At 35.1% G+C, this 22,512-nt stretch overlaps 2 protein-coding genes across 9 annotated transcripts in view; both read left to right on the top strand.

Moving 5' to 3' along the window:
* Positions 1–289: 289 nt before the first annotated feature.
* Positions 290–22,512, top strand: part of LOC133175071 (succinyl-CoA:3-ketoacid coenzyme A transferase 1, mitochondrial-like) — an 86,459-nt gene continuing 64,236 nt past the window's right edge. For all 8 annotated transcript variants that reach the window (XM_061310193.1, XM_061310195.1, XM_061310189.1 and 5 more), the window contains exons 1-5: positions 290–392; positions 3,826–3,934; positions 6,242–6,375; positions 8,422–8,514; positions 8,886–9,035. In XM_061310193.1, coding sequence (XP_061166177.1) covers positions 309–392; positions 3,826–3,934; positions 6,242–6,375; positions 8,422–8,514; positions 8,886–9,035 — 570 coding nt within the window. In that variant the 5' untranslated portion in view covers positions 290–308. The remainder of the gene's footprint in view (positions 393–3,825; positions 3,935–6,241; positions 6,376–8,421; positions 8,515–8,885; positions 9,036–22,512) is intronic.
* LOC133174901 (syntaxin-1A-like) lies at positions 13,346–15,182 on the top strand. Its single transcript, XM_061309998.1, has one exon. It carries the CDS (start codon positions 13,995–13,997, stop codon positions 14,931–14,933), a length of 939 nt encoding a protein of 312 aa, XP_061165982.1. The 5' UTR covers positions 13,346–13,994; the 3' UTR covers positions 14,934–15,182.

Below are 22,512 nucleotides of genomic sequence, written 5' to 3'. Positions count from 1 at the left end.
GACATAAAGTACTTTTTGGGGGGGGGGGGGGGGAGGGGGGAGGTATTATGAAGAGTTGAGACAGAGTAGGTGTGTCAAAAAACTGAATTTTCATTGGTGGAGTTCTCATGAAAGATGTTTTGCTATTTTTTTTTCACTCATTTGTCATTTATCATTCCTAAACTAAATAACTATGTATCAAAATAGTTAATCTTTCTGTTTTCTAACGTTGAACTGACTGTAAGTGACGCAATAATGTGTTTTAAGATATAGCGGAACAGAATTGTGGGATCCGCGCCCATGTGTGTCTTGTTTACTCTCCTTTAAACATGGCTGCTGTCAAGGTCTTTGGAGTGTGTACAAGAAATTCTGTCTTACAGATCAAAGCTTTATATTCTGTACCAACAAATGAGGTTAGACTTAAGTCAAATCTTTTGTTGCAGTAACCTTGCAGTGCCATTGTTTTCTCTCTGTCTTTTTATAATCTATGTGTAGGAACAAAACATGATGTAACCCGAATGTCCTCAGTTGTAGTTTTTCAAAACATAACGTTAGCTCTCATTATCGGCGAGAGGAGTGGCTGATCAATTTGTGGCTGTGTTAGAAAGTGCACATGGGAGAGATGAAACGCTATTTCTTTATTCTCACTGATTTTCAAATTAATGAATCAATTTGTTAAAAAAAAAAATACATTTGAAGCACCTGCTATTTATCTCACAATTTGTGCACTTGAGTTTTTTCGCTGTGAAAGCGGACATAAAGCGGTCTGAAATAAAGGTGTTTTCTCTTCTTTCAGCTTTGAGAGTTTTGTGCTTTCTTTGGACGCTTACTTGTGAAAGTACTTTTTAAATGCGTAATTTTGTTTTTGGCTAATTTGATGCTTTGCATGAATATCTTACTTGTCATGCTGCCCTACAGACCAATAGAATCAGTTTATCTTTATGCAGTCTGCAGATTTATTTACATGTTTCTATAAGCATCCTTGGTAGTTCATGAGAAAATGAATTGTCTTCTAATTTGCAAAGAATCTTAAGGAAAAAGATTTGATCCAAAATGAACATCATAAGTTAATGCATGGTTAATTTTATTTACAGAACTTAATTAGTCTTGTTTTGCAAGATAACTTTCTTCATTTCCAAGATTAAGGAAGGCTTGTGTTCATATTTTTATTTTTACATTTCCAAATATTGTCATGATTTACAGGGGAATGACTTTACTTTACCGGTCCCCAGAAAAACATGCTAAAATATAGTATATAATATATTGGGTACTTCATAAAATATGAGATCGTGTGAGCGATTGGAAAAAATAAAAAGTATGAGGTTTTTGGCCTTTTTGACCCCAAAATCGAATTCTAAGGTTAAAAGTTTAGTTTTAAACTTAATTTTTAAACAAAGTTTTTTAACCTCGTTCTCTGAAAAAATTGATAAATATTGTTTATTCATTGAAAAATCGACAAAAAATAATTGTCAATGAAGCATGTGCAGAGCATGCTTAGTGTCATTTCTTTCATACTTAGCCATTTTTAGCTCACCTCGACGAAGTCGAGATGAGCTTATGCTATACCCCCGGCGTTGGCGTCGGCGTCGGCATCGGCGTTAGCGTCGGCGTCCCAGGTTAAAATTTTAGGAGCAAGTCAATTCCCAAGTAACTACAAGCCCTACCTGGACCAAACTTGCATGGATGATGCATCTAGGGATGGACACTACCACACTTGCTTCGGATGCTGGATCTGACCTAGATTTTCCAGATGAGTGACCAGGTTAAAGTTTTTGGAGCAGGTCCATTCCCAAGTAACTATAAGCCCTACCTGAACCAAACTTACATGGATGATGCATCTAGGGATGGACACAACCACACTTGCTTCAGATGCTGGATCTGACCTAGATTTTCCAGATGAGTGACCAGGTTAAAGTTTTTGGAGCAGGTCCATTCCCAAGTAACTATAAGCCCTTCCTGAACCAAACTTCCATGGATGATGCATCTAGGGATGGACACTACCACACTTGCTTCAGATGCTGGATCTGACCTAGATTTTCCAGATGAGTGACCAGGTTAAAGTTTTTGGAGCAGGTCCATTCCCAAGGAACTATAAGCCTTTCCTGAACCAAACTTGCATGGATGATGCATCTAGGGATGGACACTACCACACTTGCTTCAGATGCTGGATCTGACCTAGATTTTCCAGTTGAGTGACCAGGTTAAAGTTTTTGGAGCAGGTCCATTCCCAAGTAACTATAAGCCCTACCTGAACCAAACTTACATGGATGATGCATCTAGGGATGGACACTACCACACTTGCTTCAGATGCTGGGTCTGACCTAGATTTTCCAGATGAGTGACCAGGTTAAAGTTTTTGGAGCAGGTCCATTCCCAAGGAACTATAAGCCTTACCTGAACCAAACTTACATGGATGATGCATCTAGGGATGGACACTACCACACTTGCTTCAGATGCTGGATCTGACCTAGATTTTCCAGTTGAGTGACCAGGTTAAAGTTTTTGGAGCAGGTCCATTCCCAAGTAACTATAAGCCCTACCTGAACCAAACTTGCATGGATGATGCATCTAGGGATGGACACTACCACACTTGCTTCAGATGCTGGATCTGACCTAGATTTTCCAGATGAGTGACCAGGTTAAAGTTTTTGGAGCAAGTCCATTCCCAAGTAACTGTAAGCCCTACCTGAACCAAAGTTGCATGGATGATGCATCTAGAGATGGACACTACCACACTTGCTTCGGATGCTGGATCTGACCTATATTTGGAGCAGGTCTATTCCCAAGTAACTATAAGCCCTACCTGGACCAAACTTACATGGATGATGCATCTAGGGATGGACACTACCACACTTGCTTCAGATGCTGGATCTGACCTATATTTGGAGCAGGTCTATTCCCAAGTAACTATAAGCCCTACCTGGACCAAACTTGCATGGATGATGCATCTAGGGATGGACACTACCACAATTGCTTCGGATGCTGAATCTGACCTAGATTTTCCAGATGAGTGAATTTTAGCCATATTTTAATCAAATTAGCATGGATGATGTATCTTAGGATGGACACTTTCAGACTTGTTTTGGATTCTGAATCTGACCTACATTTTCCAGATGGGTGACCAGAGTAATGTTTTTGGAGTAGCTATATAATACTATGGCATGTTATGATTAAACAGCTTGGATGGTACATCTAAGGATGAAAACTTCCAGACTTGCTTTGGATGTTGGAACTGTCCAAAATTTTCTTGATTAGTAAACAGGTTAGAAGTTTTTTGAGCAGGTCTATTTCCAAGTATCTATAAGTCCTTCTTAAACCAAACTTGTATGGATATTGATTTTGGGATGAACACTAACTAGAAAAAATATGATGTGAGATTTGCCTTACTTATAGATAGCCTTCGTCGAGGTGAGCTTCGTAATCTTTGATTACCTATGTTTTTTTCATGTAAACAACCAGGAAAATGCCATTGAAGCTGAATTAAGATCTTGCAAAAAATACAGAAACAATTGGCCTATCTGTAGTGTACTACCTTAAGATGCAGTGCCCCAAATGATTATTCAGTGTTTAAATGTAAATGTAGTCTTGGATTTTTTTTGTAAGTCAACAAAACCCATGGAAATAGTTTTTAGATTTTTCTTAAGTCACTTCCTCTATAATGCAGGTGGGTCTAATTATAGGTCTTGTACCAACAAAACAGAGAGGGTTCCATTAACAAAATAAATATTGGTAGTGACTGCTCTGTCTCTTTGATCAAGAATTTAAAAAAAGTCTTTCAAAATTTAGTTTTATTCTTCAATCACTGTTGCTATAATGTGGTATTGATTTCTTCTTTATTTCTTACAGCTGTCTAAGAAGTTCAGTACGTCCAGAACTCATTACAAAGCCAAGTTTTTTGACTCTGCCGAGGAAGCTGTACAGGACATCAAGGATGACAGTAAACTTCTGGTGGGAGGTAGGTAGGATCCCAATCCTGTGTATGTAGTCTGATGGGAGGTAGGTAGGATCCTAATCCTGTGTATGTAGTCTGTAGGGAGGTAGGTAGGATCCCAGTCCTGTGTATGTAGTCTGTAGTGAGGTAGGAAGGATCCCAATCCTGTGTATGTAGTCTGTGGGGAGGTAGGTAGGATTCCAGTCCTGTGTATATAGTCTTTAGGAAGGTAGGTAGGATCCCAATCCTGTGTATGTAGTCTGTAGGGAGATAGGTAGAATCCCAATCCTGTGTATGTAGTCTGTTGGGAGGTAGGTAGGATCCCAAACCTGTGTATGTAGTCTGTGGGGAGGTAGGTAGGATTCCAGTCCTGTGTATGTAGTCTTTAGGAAGGTAGGTAGGATCCCAGTCCTGTGTATGTAGTCTGAAAGGAGGTAGGTAGGATCCCAGTCCTGTGTATGTAGTCTGAAAGGAGGTAGGTAGGATCCCAGTCCTGTGTATGTAGTCTGTAGGGAGGTAGGTCGGATCCCAATCCTGTGTATGTAGTCTGTAAGGAGGTAGGTAGGATCCCAATCCTGTGTATGTAGTCTGAAAGGAGGTAGGTAGGATCCCAGTCCTGTGTATGTAGTCTGTAGGGAGGTAGGAAGGATCCCAATCCTGTGTATATAGTCTGTAGGGAGGTAGGTAGGATCCCAGTCCTGTGTATGTAGTCTGTAGGGAGGTAGGTAGGATCCCAATCCTGTGTATATAGTCTGTAGGGAAGTAGGTAGGATCCCAGTCCTGTGTATGTAGTCTGAAGGGAGGTAGGAAGGATCCCAATCCTGTGTATGTAGTCTGTAAGGAGGTAGGTAGGATCCCAATCCTGTGTTTGTAGTCTGAAAGGAGGTAGGTAGGATCCCAGTCCTGTGTATGCAGTCTGTAGGGAGGTAGGAAGGATCCCAATCCTGTGTATATAGTCTGTAGGGAGGTAGGTAGGATCCCAGTCCTGTGTATGTAGTCTGTAGGGAGATAGGTAGGATCCCAATCCTGTGTATATAGTCTGTAGGGAAGTAGGTAGGATCCCAATCCTGTGTATGTAGTCTGAAAGGAGGTAGGTAGGATCCCAGTCCTGTGTATGTAGTCTGTAGGGAGGTAGGAAGGATCCCAATCCTGTGTATGTAGTCTGAAAGGAGGTAGGTAGGATCCCAGTCCTGTGTATGTAGTCTGTAGGGAGGTAGGAAGGATCCCAATCCTGTGTATGTAGTCTGTAGGGAGGTAGGAAGGATCCCAATCCTGTGTATGTAGTCTGTAAGGAGGTAGGTAGGATCAGAAACCTCTGTATGTAGTCTGTAGGGAGGTAGGTAGGATCCCAATCCTGTGTATGTAGTCTGTAGGGGGGTAGGTAGGATCCCAAACCTCTGTATGTAGTTTTTTGGGAGGTAGGAAGGATCCCAATCCTGTGTATGTAGTCTGTAGGGAGGTAGGTAGGAACAGAAATCTCTGTTTGTAGTCTGTAGGGAGGTAGTTAGGATCCCAAAACCTCTATATGTAGGCTTTTGGGAGGTAGGTAGGATCCCAAAACCTCTATATGTAGACTTTTGGGAGGTAGTTAGGATCTTAGTATATTTACAAGATTTGGACTGTGTGTATATTTACAAGATTTGGACTGTGTGTATATTTACAAAATTTGGACTGTGTGTACATTTACAGAATGTGGACTATATATTTACAAGATTTGGACTGTGTGTTTTTTTAAAGGATTTGGACTGTGTGTATATTTACAGAATTTAGTGTGTGTGTATTTTTACATGATTTTAACTGTATATTTACAGGATTTGGTCTATGTGTATATTTGCAGGATTTGGTCTGTGTGTATTTTACAGGATTTTAACTGTATATTTACAGGATTTGGTCAATGTGTATATTTACAGGATTTTGACTCTGTGTTTATAGGATTTGGACTGTATATTTACAGGATTTGGTCTGTGTGTATTTTACAGGATTTGGCCTGTATATTTACATGATTTTGTCTGTGTGTATATTTACAGGATTTGGTCTGTGTGTATTTTACAGGATTTGGTCTGTGTATTTACAGGATTTAGTCAATGTGTATATTTACAGGATTTTGACTCTGTGTTTATAGGATTTGGACTGTATATTTACAGGATTTGGTTTGTGTGTATTTTACAGGATTTGGTCTGTGTGTATTTTACAGGTCAATGTGTATATTTACAGGATTTTGACTCTGTGTTTACAGGATTTGGACTGTATATTTACAGGATTTGGTCTGTGTGTATTTTACAGGATTTGGTCTGTATATTTACATGATTTTGTCTGTGCGTATATTTACAGGATTTGGTCTGTGTGGAATCCCAGAGAACCTGATTGCAGCCTTACTACAGACAAAGGTCAAAGGTCTGACAGTGGTCAGTAATAATGCCGGAGTGGACAACTTTGGTTTGGGCCTCCTACTTCGACAGAGACAGGTCAGTGTCCAACTATCCATCCCTTGACAGAGGTAAATGTAAAATATTTAAGGTGACATCTGACGAGGCCTAATGTCAGTCTACATGTGTGTCAGCCTGGAAAGCAGACAGCCACGAAAAATATTACACGAAAATAAAGTTCTTGGCAATAAAAAGGTGATTTACAGCACCATTCAGGAAGTCATACTGTCATCAGGTCAAAATAAAATATTCTAGATAAGGGTTTCCCTGCTAATCCAGCATTGGAAAAATATTGATATAATGTTGATGCAGACTGTTTTTATTTCCAAAATTCATGATAAAGAAATGAGAAAGTAAATTAAAAATGATGCAGAATGAAAACAATGACAATATGAAAACCATAAACATTTTGGTCAATACAATTATTGTATTTGAAATAAAATAATTATTAAAAAGAAAAACCTCTTGATCTACCTAATTTTTTTCATAGCTGGAAAGCCTAAACAATTTTGTTCTACCTAGTTAGAGCATTTGATACTAGAGATAGATACAACAGTTTGGTCAAGTTTGATATCTATGTGTTGATATAATTATGGATCATATGTAGAGATGTTGATATAATTATGGATCATTTGTAGAGAGGTTAATAATAATTATGAATCATTCATAGAGATGTTGAATTTTGAATCATGTGTAGAGATGTTGATATATATATGGATCATTTTAGAGATGTTAAAATTATGGATCATTTGTAGAGATGTAGATATAATTGTGGATCATTCTTAGAGATGTTGATATAATGAAATGATGACTCATATAAAGAGAGGTTGATAAATTTATGGATCATTTGTAGAGATGTTGATATAATTATGGATCATTTGTAGAGATGTTGATATAATTATGGATCATATTTAGAGATGTTGATATAATTATGGATCATATTTATAAATGTTGATATAATTATGGATCATATTTAGAGATGTTAATATAATTATGGATAATATTTAGAGATGTTAATATAATTATGGATAATATTTAGAGATGTTGATATAATTATGGATCGTATGTAGAGATGTTGATATAATTATGGATCATTTGTAGAGATGTTGATATAATTATGGATCATATGTAGAGATTGATATTATTATGGATCATATTTAGAGATGTTGATATAATTATGGATCATATGTAGAGATGTTGATATAATTATGGATCATTTGTAGAGATGTTGATATAATTATGGATAATATGTAGAGATGTTGATATAATTATGGATCATATTTAGAGATGTTGATATAATTATGGATCATATTTAGAGATGTTGATATAATTATGGATCATTTGTAGAGATGTTGATATAATTATGAATCATTTGTAGAGATGTTGATACAATAGAATCATATGTAGAGATGTTGATTTAATTATGGATCATTTGTAGAGATGTTGATATAATTATGAATCATTTGTAGAGATGTTGATATAATTATGAATCATTTGTAGAGATTAGGAGTGAAACGGTTCACCGCGGTATCGATTCACCGCGGTATTTATTCTCGGTTTGATACACGGGTCAAAATCTCTAATTTTCGGTTCGGTTCATTTTTTGCTCAGGATCTTTATTCAGTCGGGTTTGGCATAAGGTAAAACACATTATTCAGTAAAATAAGTATAGAAAACATAAATTTTTTATGACTGATAGCTTGTAAAATAATTTTTGACCGTCAAATAATTTTAATCAATTTCTTCTAGTCAATTTGCAAATAAAACTCGTAAAATATGTTACTAGATTTAGAAAAAGAAAGCATAAAACAACGTTGAATTTGTTTCCTTCTATCAAAATGTATCGTATCGAAAATAACCGAACCGAGACAAAATTATACAATACGTATTGAACCGTGAAGGAGGTGTATCGTTTCACCCCTAGTAGAGATGTTGATATAATTATGGATCATATGCAAAGATGTTGATATAATTATAGATCATTTGTAGAGATGTTGATATAATTATGGATTTCTCCAGTCATGGCTTTTCTTCCAGATCAGAAGGATATTTTGGAAAGATTCCTTTCTTTTGCTTGTCTTTCAGATTAAAAGGATGATTTCGTCTTATGTGGGTGAGAATGCAGAGTTTGAGAGACAATATCTCGAGGGAGAACTTGAAGTGGAACTCACCCCCCAGGTAACAACATGTGATTGTTTATAATTATTAACTACCTCCAACCCTAAGGTAACGAAATTGTGATTGTTTATTAATTCATGCAACCCCACCCTCCAAGCCATTCTGATTAAGTCAACCCCCATCCCCAGGTAACACCTGTGATTGTTTTAATGTAATTCATTTCTCTATTATGATAGTTTTGCTGGTGGTATTTTCTTCTCATTTTTGTTGACAGCAGTACATCAGTAGTTTATTTGAAAGTGACAACAGAATTAGACACCATCTCCTCTAGCTCTGTCCCACGTAAATATATCTTAAGATGTTCGTCAAAGCTAAAGTCAAAGCTACAGTTATTGAAAACAATGTTCATTAATTTTCTTTTATCTGTTTAGGGGACTTTGGCAGAGAGAATTCGGGCTGGTGGAGCTGGTATCCCAGCATTCTTCACTCCTACAGGGTATGGAACACTAATCCAGGAGGGCGGGGCACCAGTCAAATACAATACAGATAAAACAGTGGAAATAATCAGCGATCCAAGGGAGGTAAGTCACTGATTCCTCTAACGTCATGCAAATAGTGGATAGAGCTGTATAACTACAATCCAGTAACATTTCCAATATCAACAGATTTGTCCCCCGCAAGGGGACATTAAGGAGGTTGGATCCTGCCATCAAAAGTAATGAGAATTTTTTATCAAGTATATTTTCAGAATTTATACACATAGCTTAATTAAAAATCAAAACAAAAATTGGGGTCAATGCGCTTCTTTTGGCGCTACAGAGCATTTAGTTTGACCTTTTTGCACTGTAAATACGTCTTACACATAAATCAATTTGTAAAGTTTTTCCTCCAATATTTTTTTTTCAAATAAATTATGGGAACAAACACAGTCTTATTTCATCTTGAATAGACAATGACAATGAAAAAAAAATTTGAAATTACTCCGCATGTTCAATTATTTGACCTTTTTGCACTAAAAAATTTCATTTTCCTGGCATTAGAACTTTAACACCAAAAAAATCATTTGAAAGTAATGACATTTTACTGAAGTTAAGAAGAATGGTTCAAAGTATCTTATATATTCAGAAAATAAAACAAAAAAGTGGGGGTCTGTAATGTTAATTTTTGAGATATTACTGAAATAGTGCTAATTTTAAGCTTAAAATAGGGATATTTTTTCTTGATTTTCACAAATATTTATCAAATATGACGATAGAATTCATGACAGTTTATTTAATATATAATTTAGGACCAGTATAAAACAGTTCACTGCACAAAATAACTCTTTGTGTAGACTGTATGTAAAAATAGGAATCCAAACTTAACATACTTTAAATGCTTTGAAAGAGAAAAAATGATAATTTTCTTCTAAAAAAAACCTTTCGAAATACAAAATATAGTTCATCACTTAATGCTTTTGGTATGGAATTTAATCATGGAGTTTTAACTGAATATAGTTTAATTGGCATTGTAGAATCCAATTTTATTGCAAGAATTAAAACATTATGCAGAATTTTTAAAATATAGGTTATGATTTAAATCTGCTCAAAAGCTCAGGAGTGAACCTCGTTAAATCACATTCGTCTGACAGTCAATTTGTCTGTCACAAAAAAGTTTAACTTAATTAGGCCATAACTTTTGAATGAGAAAAGATAGGGCTTTCATATTGTACATGTGCATTTACTGTGACATCACCTTTTTAGGAAGAACTAGCATTTTTGAATTTATGTCCTTGACTTAGAAGTTTGACCTACTTATCTCAAATTATAACTTTGGCTGTAACTTTTGCTTCAGAAGAGATGAAGCTTTCATATTTTTTTCACATAAGCACTGCTTGTGACAAGATCTATTTGGATTAGATTATAATATTTGACCTCATGACCTTGATCTTTGAAGTTTGATGTAGTTTTAAGAAACTTTAATCTTGGCTTTAACTTGGGGATTGATTGAAAAATTTCACTTTTTTGTAAGATGGACAGACAAGACAGAACACACAGACAAGACTGTTTACAATATGTCATATATAATTGCATCTGAACCCCTATGACTTTGAAAGAGAGGACCACAATTCTTTTATTGTTTTCTCACATAATATCTCCCTAAGACAGGAGAAATCCAGTTGAAATTTATTCTATTAATATGTGAAATACCCAGAATATATGGAAATGAGTCCAAGATCCAAAATTTATGAATACAAATTTCAACCTTTAGATCTTGAACTCTTGGATACCTTGTAGTTTCCTGCCATATTTGAGATATTGAGGTTTTACTGTAAACAGGGCAGTTAACTCTAATCCACTATAAATGTGTGTTTGTGTGTGTGTTTCTAGTCTTGTTACTTGAGAAATCTACCTTGACAAAACTTGCTTTACATCAGTTAAAAGCTTAATAAACAGTCTTGTGGTGGCATATCATAGATACTGCATGATAGTGCAGGAAACAAGTTTTTCTGTCCGCTACCAATTCTAAAAATAGTCAGTGGGATGTTTCCTACCCATTAATAGAGAAACTCAGTCACAAATACATCACTTTAACTAAAACCTTTATGAATATTAACAAAACAACGTAAATATAAACTCTAGATTTACTATAAACCAACTTTTATTCACGTGCAAGAAATATCTGTGAGTTTCACGACCTACTTTAACTTGCAAATATTAATTGCTGCGAATCAATTATTTTGCTTTGTAAGAATGTTTCCTCAGTCGCGAAAATTAATTGTTGCAGATTGATTTCAAACTGAAGATTCGTGAATGAAGGTTGACACGAATAACAATTGGTTTACAGTATTATAACTGTGTTTGTACTAGGTAAGCATTGTACATGTATTATGTAGTTGTATAGGGCATTTGTCAAATTATGCACACCTGACAAAAGACAAGGACTTTTTTTAATATAAAAATGATGATTTTAATGATGAGTCATTTATTTGAGTTTTCATTTGAATATCATATCTAATGGATTTTGTTTTGCAAAGAACATCTTTTGGAACACTTTAAATTTTTTTGAGATGAGGGGAAGGGGGGGGGGGGGAGGAGTGAGGTTTTAGTTGAAACTCCTGATATAGATTAAAAGCATACAATCTCTGAATTGGTTCATCAGTTTTCAAAATTCAAGCTGAAATTTATAATTGTGTTTCCCACACAATCTGCTGAGTAAGTGAAAAGACAATTGGCTTTTATTTGTAAACTTTGTTCATGTTTTAAAAAAAATCAACAAAATTCTCATTTGATACTGGTCTTTAAAATATACTGTGAAAAAAAGTCATTATTGAATAAAGAAATTATAAAGTTTGGCTTAAAAAGTTGTCATTTATGTTTGTTTATGAATTGAATTATTTGTAGTTTATCCATTTAATAAATACATGCTGGAAACTGTGGAAAGGGTTAAACAGTTTAAAGTTTAAGGAAAAATTAAATATATTAAAAATTCAACAGTGCTTCTGATTACTTGACGAAAAGAGGCAAAAATTTTTCTGCAGTCTAAAAAGTCAATTTTGTCATTAAATTTACCACGAATTGGAAAGTTTTTTTTTTTTTAAATTTTTTTGTATTGGATAAAAATTGATCTTAATATTATCAAATAACAGCTAGTAGCAAAATCTAATTAAATATAATTATAGTTGTCCTATAAGATTACTGTTATGTCTGACTTGGACTACAAAAGTTTGTGTACCTATCAATTTTACCAAAATTTTCAGTAAATATAAAAAATATGTTATACCTATAATATTATTCTAGGCATTACATATTTTTTATATTTACTGAAAATCTTGGAAAAATTGATAGGTACGAGAACTGTGCTTGGACCAACAGTCACAATCAAGGGAGGGTACTCTGTAGTGTTTGTCAAAGTTCAGATCAACAGATGACTGTGTTCCAGTATTTGTTTCCTTGAAGTATTTTTATGTCTTTAAAAGGAGAAGTTGACTTTGTTTTGATTCACAGTTAGAGGGGTTATATTTACATTGGTTTTAATAAGTTTCTCAATTCTTTTTTAAAGTGATAACTAGTCATCATAATGTGTGCATATATTTAAAACAGAAACAAACTGATATTTTGTAGTGGTAAATTAGTCTTAGCCACTTTACATGTGGGAAGTGTTTAGAAGATCTTGTTGCACACAATTACAAAGTCTAGACTGTTGGAGTTTGTTCTTACTAGCAGTTTAGAATTTATATCAGACAAGCTTATTAAATTACACTGTGTTTGTCTACAATCATTAGTAGTTTGCTGTACATGTGTATGACTGTATGATTTTACACTTTAAAAATGGTGTGTGAATTGCATGTCTGATAAAGATCAGTTCCTGTTTAATGCAAGTTGTTATGAATATTATTTTGTTAAATACATTTAAACTGTGTGGAAGCAACCAAACTTAAATTGCATTTGTCACATTTTCTTTAAAAAGTAACAACAACAACAAAAGCAACAACAACAAAAACAAACCACAAATAAAATTATTTTATTAAAAAAGAAGATAAATTTTGTAAATATTTTGAAATAGTTTAACAGTTGTTGCATTTTATAACATTTTAATTACCTCTATATGGGCAGAATTACTTGAGGCTTCATACAAAAGTTATACACCAGTCTGTGTAATTTAATTTCCATTGATTAATCTATAATGTCTGCCAGCTTTACATCAAGGAATGTCTGGATCCTAGATATAGTTTATGATACTTATCATTATACATGTATATGTATGTAATTAATAACAAACAAAAGATGACAGTCCAGAGTTGACTCTAGTACAGCTGGGGATTACAAATGACATGTTTATTTTGGGGGCATTTTAGTCAGAGCTGGTTACTCGACTCAGACTTTCCACTGTTATATCTCATGTATATATTACATACATTCAAGTACACTAGTATAGGTTTTATCAAGTGACATTTAATATATGCAGACCAGGATTTTATACCTGTAGGCAATCCACGCCATCTGCAGATAAGACATACAAGTATTGAATGAAACAGGGGATTTAAAAATAGAATTGTAAAATCCTGTATTGATTAATCTACCTAATTATTATGCAAGAGATTATTTTCATTGTGTTGCCATATTCTGTTTGGGGGATAATCATTGATGTGTAACAAGAATAACCCCCCAGAGTGCCTCAGTGTCAAGCTTCAATGACTCACTGTGGTGTGTCCCCCATTCAATGACAAACTTCTTCAACTGTGAAAAAGAAAAATAAGACAAGGATTTCCCACTAACTGAAAGTCTCCAAATTACCGAAAGTGAAACTAATTTACTTCTTAGGACTGTGTTTGATAGAAGTGTTTACACTGTGGTTAATACTTGGATATTGTGATCAACACTGATCAGCAGGGACTTAAATTTTCTACCTGGTCTTGTTAATTGATAGTATATGTGGATTGTGTTCTACAAGATATTGAGAGCTAATGGTTCAATACAAGATAAAGAAGCTAGTTCATTGAGGGATATACCGAACAATTGATTGCCTTACTGTGGACGTTAGTAAACAGTGAAGATAAAATGACGATTCGGGATCGGTTACCAGAGTTTGAAGCCAAGCGAGATCAGTATGAGAGGGAAAGCATGCGAGGAAAGAAAGGAAAGAAATCCAAAAAAGAGGAGGAAGATTTATCTTTACCGGGGTTCCTCGAGAAAGTGAAGGGGATGGAGGGGAAGCTGGCGCTGCTGAAAGCAGACGTCAGCGAACTCAAGAAAATGCAGAACACATTATACTGTGCTCCCAAGGTGTCCGAGACAGATATACAAAGAATGGAGAACCTGGCAGACAAGATTCTGTCCAGCTCCATCACCATCAGGAAAGACATTGAACTTCTGTCGTCTGCTGGTACTGACCCCAAGTCACAGAAAAAAGGACTGATTCTGTCAAATGCAGAACAACGTGTGCAGAGCATGCAGATTGAAAGGCTTTCTCATGAACTTAGAACAACAATGAATGACTTCAGAACTAGCCAAGCTAGTTATCTGGAGAGAACAAAGGCCAGACTGAATAAACAGAGACAGATAGCTGCAATAACGGGTGACCCCCAGTATGATGTCAACACAAACTCGGTGAATTTAGACCTGAATTTTCAGAACACCAATGCTTTCATTGATCCTTATTTCCAGGAATCCCAGAAAGCTATTTCAGAGTTACAGGACCTTCAGGAGCGGGAGCAGGAATTGAGTGACCTTGAGAGTCAGATTCATGAGGTCAACATGTTGTTTAAGGAGATGCATGGACTCGTACAAGATCAGGGTAAAATGATAGATAATATAGAGAAACACGTAGAACTAGCGGTGGAGGACGTACAGAGCGGGAATCAACAGTTAGAGGAGGCAAAGAAACATCAGTGTGCCGCGAGGAAGAAAAAAATCATCTGCTTCTCCATCTTAATTACTATTGTTGTAATTGTCATTATAATCATTGTTGTGACGATGACAAATAGTGATTCAGAGTGAATAAGTTAGAGAGTGCTATATGTAGAACAACTGGAAATCGTAATGAGCACTGAACTACACATACATGTTCATTTATCATAAAGAGTCATTTAACGTCCATTATACATGTACATACAATTAAAAAATGGATTTTCAGATGATAAAATGCTACAGTAAAATTTTTATGAAATAAGTTTTATTTCCAAAAGCTTCACTTCACACTACAACTAAACCCTGAGGGCAAAAGGCTTGTGTAAAGAATGTTTACAATGAGATGACATGATAGGAAAGTGGGATTTTACCCATTATTTATCATGTTTATATAAAAAACAAATACTAGCTGTGTAGTAGTTTATAATGTCCTTGTACTAGCCACTACAATACTACACAGTATAATATTAATTGTCAGTAATACAGTAGTACACAGTTATACAATTATACAGTACTACACAGTTATACAATTATATGGTATACACAGTTATACAATTATACAGTATACACAGTTACACAACTATACAGTATACATAGTTATACAATTATACAGTATACACAGTTATACAATTATACAATACTACACAGTTATACAATTATACAATGCTATACAGTTATACAGTACTATACAGTTGTACAATTATAAAGTACTTCACAGTTATACAGTACTATACATTTATACAATTATGTTATACAATTATACGAAACTACACAGGCATACAATTATACAGAACTATTGATTTTGTCTTCAATATTGAGTGTTGATCTATCTGTATAACTTGTCTCTACACACACCAGGATAATTACAACAGGAAACAAGACTATGACATGGGTACAATGAGTTAATTCTGATTGAGTAATAATGAGGTTGTACTAAATCTGACTTCTCTATAAACTCTATAGTAAAGTATTCTCTGTAAACTCTATAGTAAAGTACTGAGCGTATTTTTTAAGCGCGAAGCGCAGCGCAAAGCTCTTACCATCATCGTAAATCTACTTCTGTTCGCGATCCAGCGCCACTAAGCAAGTTAGATAACTCCACTTGGTTTTCTAAAAATATGCAACTGGAAATCCCCGACTCTCTTTCGGCTATTTCAGTGTAATACTGAGTTACGTGCAGTTCTAATAATAGGAGTCAATTAGTAAGGTAAAGATGTGCATGTACATTGTACGAAAAATCCACTGTTAGTAAATAAGGGCGGTTCTTGTCATGCTTATCTCTATACATTGTAGTTCATTTAAAATCGTGTTTGGCACTCATCACTTATGTACCATGTAGCTAACAATTGCAGCATCTATGGTGCAAATACTTAATTAAAAACGGTTTATTATATGTCATGTACATGTAATGTAGTGATAGAATAAGTACATATTTTTAAAACTCAGATGGGATTTTAATAAGTATTTCAAACTCAAACTGGAATTGAGTTATATACCCCCAGCCGACGCTGGGGGTATAGCATAAGCTCATCTCGACTTCGTCGAGGTGAGCTAAAAAGTCTTTAAGAGCTAACTGGAAATCTCTTTTTCAGCAAGATGTGTTTGTGAAATACTGATGCCCCTGTATAGAACATATGGCAAAGGTGAAAGTTTCTGAAATGCATATCAAACTCAAAGGTCAAGAGATCAAAATTGTTTTTACCCAAAGAAAAGTCTTGTCTCAAAGAACATATCTGTGAAATATGAAAGCCCTAGCACTAACTGTTGAAAAGTTATGGCAAAGGTTAAATATTTTCAAAAGTAAGTCAAATGTCAAGGTCAAGGTCAAAATAAATGATGTAAATGATGAGCAATGGAAAGTCCTGTCACAAGAAACACACGTGAAAAATGAAGGCCCTTGTACCAATCTTTCAAAAGTTATGGACAAGTCTAAAGTTTTTCAAAAGAAAGTCAAATTCCAAGGTCAAGGTCAAAATTGTTGGTATCTATGAGAAGGTATTGTCAAAAGAAATACACCTGTGAAATATATAAGCCCTAGTACTAACTGTTCAAAAGTTATTGCCAAGGTTAAAGTTTTTCAAAAGTAGGTCAAACTCAAAATTCAAGGTCAAAGGGTCAAAATTGTTGGTATCCAAGGGAAGGTCTTGTCAAAAGGAATATACCTGTGAAATATGAAAGTCCTTATACTAACTGTTCAAAAGTTATGGCCAAGGTTAAAGTTTTTTAAATGTGGGTTATACTCCAAGGTCAAGATCAAAAGGTAAAAAATATATAAAGCCAAGGGAAGGACTTCTCACAAAGAATACAGTCAAACTTGTCATAGAGTCACCTTTATCCAGCAGTCACTTGTCCTATAAGGTCATTTTATTTCCTCCCAATGAATTTTCCTATATAATGTATAAACTCTATTAAGCGGTCACCTGGGTAACACGGTCAGCGGTCATCAAATTCCATGTAAAATCACCATTTACCTCATATATTGCTGATATTTTGTCCAATCACATGACCAGATCTAGAGTAAGGTCACTCCCAATTTTTGTCACTATTGAAAATTAATTGTTCTAGTTTGGCAAGATCATAGAAAGAAAAATAATTGGCCTTATTAAAATCATTTAAAATATTGGAGAATTTATTTATTATTTTTAACAGAACTCAGACAAGGGTGATAATGACCAAAATGTTTTTCTCAAAAACGAACTTATGAGAATCTTAGATTATGGAATTGGAATCTGGTTTTAAAAATTCTGAGTAATATTATTAAAAACAATGCATCCTTATTTATCTATAAATGGGTACAATTTTTAGGTGTTTCCTAATTATTAGTTCAGATTTGACATGCCCAACGATGATAGGTGTTACCGTGTAAACACATGGCAGGCAGTTTTTAAAACCCAGAAAACGTATTATTTGTAGAAACCCTAGTAAACTGTTTTGTATACACAATGTGTCCTGATTATCTCGTGATTTTCACTAAGGTAAGACGACCGTAAGGATTAGTTATGCTTCATTGCTCACAACACCCATGAATTTGATATCAATTTGTATTGTGCACTGCTTTGATCAACTGAGAGTACATGACTTGTCTGTTTATTATGCAATGATTAATGTATTTTTAAACATACAATTGTCAATTTGTCATATAATTGTAACTAAACATTTTTTAAGATGCAGTTTAGATAAAGATACATTATATTTAATTCATGACAATACATGATAATTTCTTATAATAAAAGAAAGTTTTATTGTTGTTTGGACGGAGGATAATGCAATGCCCTATTAGACTCAAAATATTTTTTGCTGGAGTCATACAATTTAGCTTGAACTTAATCTTGAGACTTTTTAAAAGAGCTAGGTTTTATGCATAAAATGGCCCTGTAGATATACCAATTTTTTGACTAACATTTTATGTTCCATTTTAAACATCAAGATAAAGTAGAGACTTAGTGCTTTCATTTCCTATTAAAAATTTTCTCCTTAAATCCAAGGTCTTGGAAAACAGGCTTCATGAAATTGCAATGTTCTTGAATTTTAAGGAAAACAAGTATATTTGAGTACTTTCACAGATGAGAAATAATATGAGCGCACACTCTGATCTAAAAAATAAAACATGTTTTGTAATCCTCAAATACAGTTCTATCATTTAATACTTGCGTATTTTAGATCAGAGGTTGCGCTCTATATTAAATATTGGAAAATAGCTTTAAAAATTGGCTGTTTTGTAGAATTTTTCAGGATATGAGGAAAATGACGCATTTCATGACGTCATAATGCATTGACTAGCCAGAAAATTACTTCATTTTTGATAGATACTCAGTCACCAAAGGTCTAAATGATACTTAATGCATTATCAACTATAACCAAGCAGTTTCAGTTTTTTTTAAATTCACAGGGCCAAAAAAGGCCCTAAGTGAACCTTGTTCTTTATTAAAAAAAAAATCTTAGTGAGACCACTGATGTCCAAAACACATTTTTCTTTAATATTCTGTGATGTAGTATTGTAAAACACAGAACTAACATAAATTGGAAAAGAATTTTTCTTGAAAAAGATGTTCCTCTATTCAAAGGTCACCTCTCTATAAAGGTCACTTTATATAAGATGACTGCTTAATACAGGTTTGACTGTACACACATGAAGTATGAAAGCCCTAACACCAACTGTTCAAAAGTACTGGCCAAGGTTAAAGTTTGGTAAAATTTTACAAAAGTGGGTCAAACTACAAGGTCAATAGATCATATATGTTGGTATCCAAAGAAAGGTCTTGTCACAAGGAACACACTTGTGAAATATGACAACTATAGCTCCAACAAATCAAAAGTTATTGGCAAGGTTAAAGTTTTTGCAAACAAACAAACAGACAGCTAGATAGATTGATATACAGATGGACAAGGCCAAAACTAAATGCCCTTGAATCTTTGATAACTGGGGCATAATAAGGACTATTACAGACTCTGACATTAACCTGGTTTGTTATGGACCAGTAACACAAATTACCAGATTACTTATATCTACTATATACTTACATTATTTCAAATTAAATCTTTGAACAATTATTGGTAGAACTAAATTTTATCACCAGCTGTACTCTCAGTAATATTAGAAAACTTTGATTTTTTTTTCTTTTCTTTTTTTTTTTTGCATAGACCCTGAGGTCCATGCATAAAATATATATATTTTATGCATAGACCTCAGGGTGAAATATAAAGATAATGTCATGTCAGGCAAAGGGAAAAATCCAGAGTCATCGACAATTCAGTTAAAAAAAAATGATGGCCTAACAGTTTGTATGAAACTTAATGACTTAACGATAGATTCTATTTGCTGACAAGTGGCATTCTTAAGTGGGGCTTAACAGGATGCTCTGGTTAAAAATCAGTTTAAGCATGCTCCCAAAATGCTAGACAAGTCACCCCTAGAACAATTAATTCATGACAATTCGCTCTTAGGACAAGTCCCCCTTGCCAGATTAGGCAGACTTGAGGCCCAGTTGGAACAAATGGCATGTTCCATTCCCATTGATTATGATTTTGAATATCTAATATATTAATGAACTGGCATATCCAAGCTTGTATTAAACTTATTCCAAAAATAAGATGGAGTTCCAGCATCAATTTGTGCATTACTTCTTCCTGGATAATATGAATGAATTACTTCTTTTGATTATAAAGCTCAAGGCAACAAACAATAGCTTCAGCCATTGGAAATTCATATATTTAAGAAATGAAGCTTATTTTAACCTATGTTATATGATATAATATAACTTGGGGGAGTTTACGCTTTATAAACCGCAAACACAGGTTAAAATAAGCTTCATTCCTTATAATTTAATTATAATCAAATGATGTGTTACAAATAAAATTAAATTATAATGAAATATTCAGATTACATGTTTCAAGATAAATAAAATCTATTTAACAAAACATACTAAGTATTTTTATCAGAGCCAAGAATAAAGGACAACAACTTTTAATCAAAGTACTGAAAGTACTGGGAAGCGCTAAGCATATTGCAATTTGTTTTTTTGTTTGTTTATTGCTTAATGTCTCTCTCGAGAATTTTTCACTCATATGGAGATGCCACCACTTGCCAGTGGAGAGCTGCATATTTTGACCTATACTTGGCACTCAAGGCCATTGAGCAGTGAGGGATCTTTTTCTCATGCCAGCACCTACTGCTAAATGGGACCTCGGTTTATACGGTCTCATCCGAAGGACTGGTCTCCACGTCCCACAGTGGGATTTGAACCTGCGACGTAAGGATCAACTCCTTACTCTGCAACTTAAGAGCGAACGCTCTAACCACTGCCCCACGCGGGCAAATAAGGGCCTAGAAGAAGAAATAATAGTTTATATGGATATATGTTATATAGAACGCACATATGTAAGTACATTGTAAATCAATTTTATGCGAAATTTTCTACTAAATAACTCAATTCCAGTTTGAGTTTGAAATACTTATTACCCATTCCCAAGTAACTATAAGCCCTACCTGGACCAAACTTGCATGGATGATGCGTCTAGGGATGGACACTACCACACTTGCTTCGGATGCTGGATCTGACATAGATTTTCCAGATGAGTGACCAGGTTAAAGTTTTAGGAGCAGGTCCATTCCCAAGTAACTATAAGCCCTACCTTGACCAAACTTGCATGGATGATGCATCTAGGGATGGACACTACCACACTTGCTTCGGATGCTGGATCTGACCTAGATTTTCCGGATGAGTGACCAGGTTAAAGTTTTAGGAGCAGGTCCATTCCCAAGTAACTATAAGCCCTACCTGGACCAAACTTGCATGGATGATGCATCTAGGGATGGACATTACCACACTTGCTTCAGATGCTGGATCTGACCTAGATTTTCCGGATGAGTGACCAGGTTAAAGTTTTAGGAGCAGGTCCATTCCCAAGTAACTATAAGCCCTACCTGGACCAAACTTGCATGGATGATGCATCTAGGGATGGACATTACCACACTTGCTTCGGATGCTGGATCTGATCTAGATTTTCCAGATGAGTGACCAGGTTAAAGTTTTAGGAGCAGGTCCATTCCCAAGTAACTATAAGCCCTACCTGGACCAAACTTGCATGGATGATGCATCTAGGGATGGACATGGCCACACTTACTTCGGATGCTGGATCTGACCTAGATTTTCCGGATGAGTGACCAGGTTAAAGTTTAAGGAGCAGGTCCATTCCCAAGTAACTATAAGCCCTACCTGGACCAAACTTGCATGGATGATGCATCAAGGGATGGACACTACCACACTTGCTTCGGATGCTGGATCTGACCTAGATTTTCCACATGTGAGACCAGGTTTAGATTTAGGTGTAGTCTCGTTTCCAAGTAACTATAAGCCCTACCTGGACCAAACTTTCATGGATGATGCATCTAGGGATGTACACTAACCAACCTGCTTCGAATGCTGGATCTGACCTAGATTTTCCACATGAGTGAATTTTAGCCATATTTTAACCAAATTAGCATTGATGATGTATCTAGGGATGGACACTTCCAGACTTGCCTTGGATTCTGAATCTGATGTACATTTTCCAGATGAGTGACCAGGGTAATTTTTTGGAGTAGCTATATAATATTATGGCCTGTTATGATTAAACTTGCATAGATGGTGCATCTAAGAATGAAAACTTCCAGACTTGCTTTGGATGTTGGAAGTGACCAAAATTTTCTTGATTACTAAACAGGTCAAAAGTTTTTTGAGCAGGTCTATAATTAAATCAAACTTGCATGGACATTGATCTTGGGATGTACACTAACTAGAAAAAAAATATGATGTGAAATTTGCCTTACATGTAGATAACATTCGTCGAGGTGAGCTTCGTAATCTTTGATTACCTATGTTTTTTATTTGTCAATTGTTACCAGCTGAGCTTTCTATCTGTATCTGTGCTTGTCCTGTATTACTGTACCATTATGTGGTGGCTTTTGAGAGTTTGTTACCACCTTAGTTTTGCTGCCTTGGTAGGTTTCTGTATACCAGTGTGTCTGCCCTGTGTTACTTTACCATTATGTGGCGGCTTTTGAGAGTTTGTTACCACCTTAGTTTTGTTGCCTTGGTAGGTTTCTGTATACCAGTGTGTCTGCCCTGTGTTACTGTACCATTATGTGGTGGCTTTTGAGAGTTTGTTACCACCTTAGTTTTGTTGCCTT

This window comes from Saccostrea echinata, unplaced genomic scaffold (genome assembly GCF_033153115.1).
Source record: "Saccostrea echinata isolate AGI-Se365-2 ecotype Australia unplaced genomic scaffold, CSIRO_AGI_Sech_v1 ptg000060l, whole genome shotgun sequence".
Lineage (NCBI taxonomy): Eukaryota > Metazoa > Mollusca > Bivalvia > Ostreida > Ostreidae > Saccostrea > Saccostrea echinata.
The sequence above is the reverse complement of the archived record's forward strand: the minus strand, read 5'-3'. Positions and strand labels throughout refer to the sequence as shown.

Coding starts and splice junctions, on each gene's coding strand:
- LOC133174901 (XM_061309998.1), top strand. CDS start 13,995: ATGACGATTCGGGATCGGTTACCAGAGTTTGAAGCCAAGCGAGATCAG.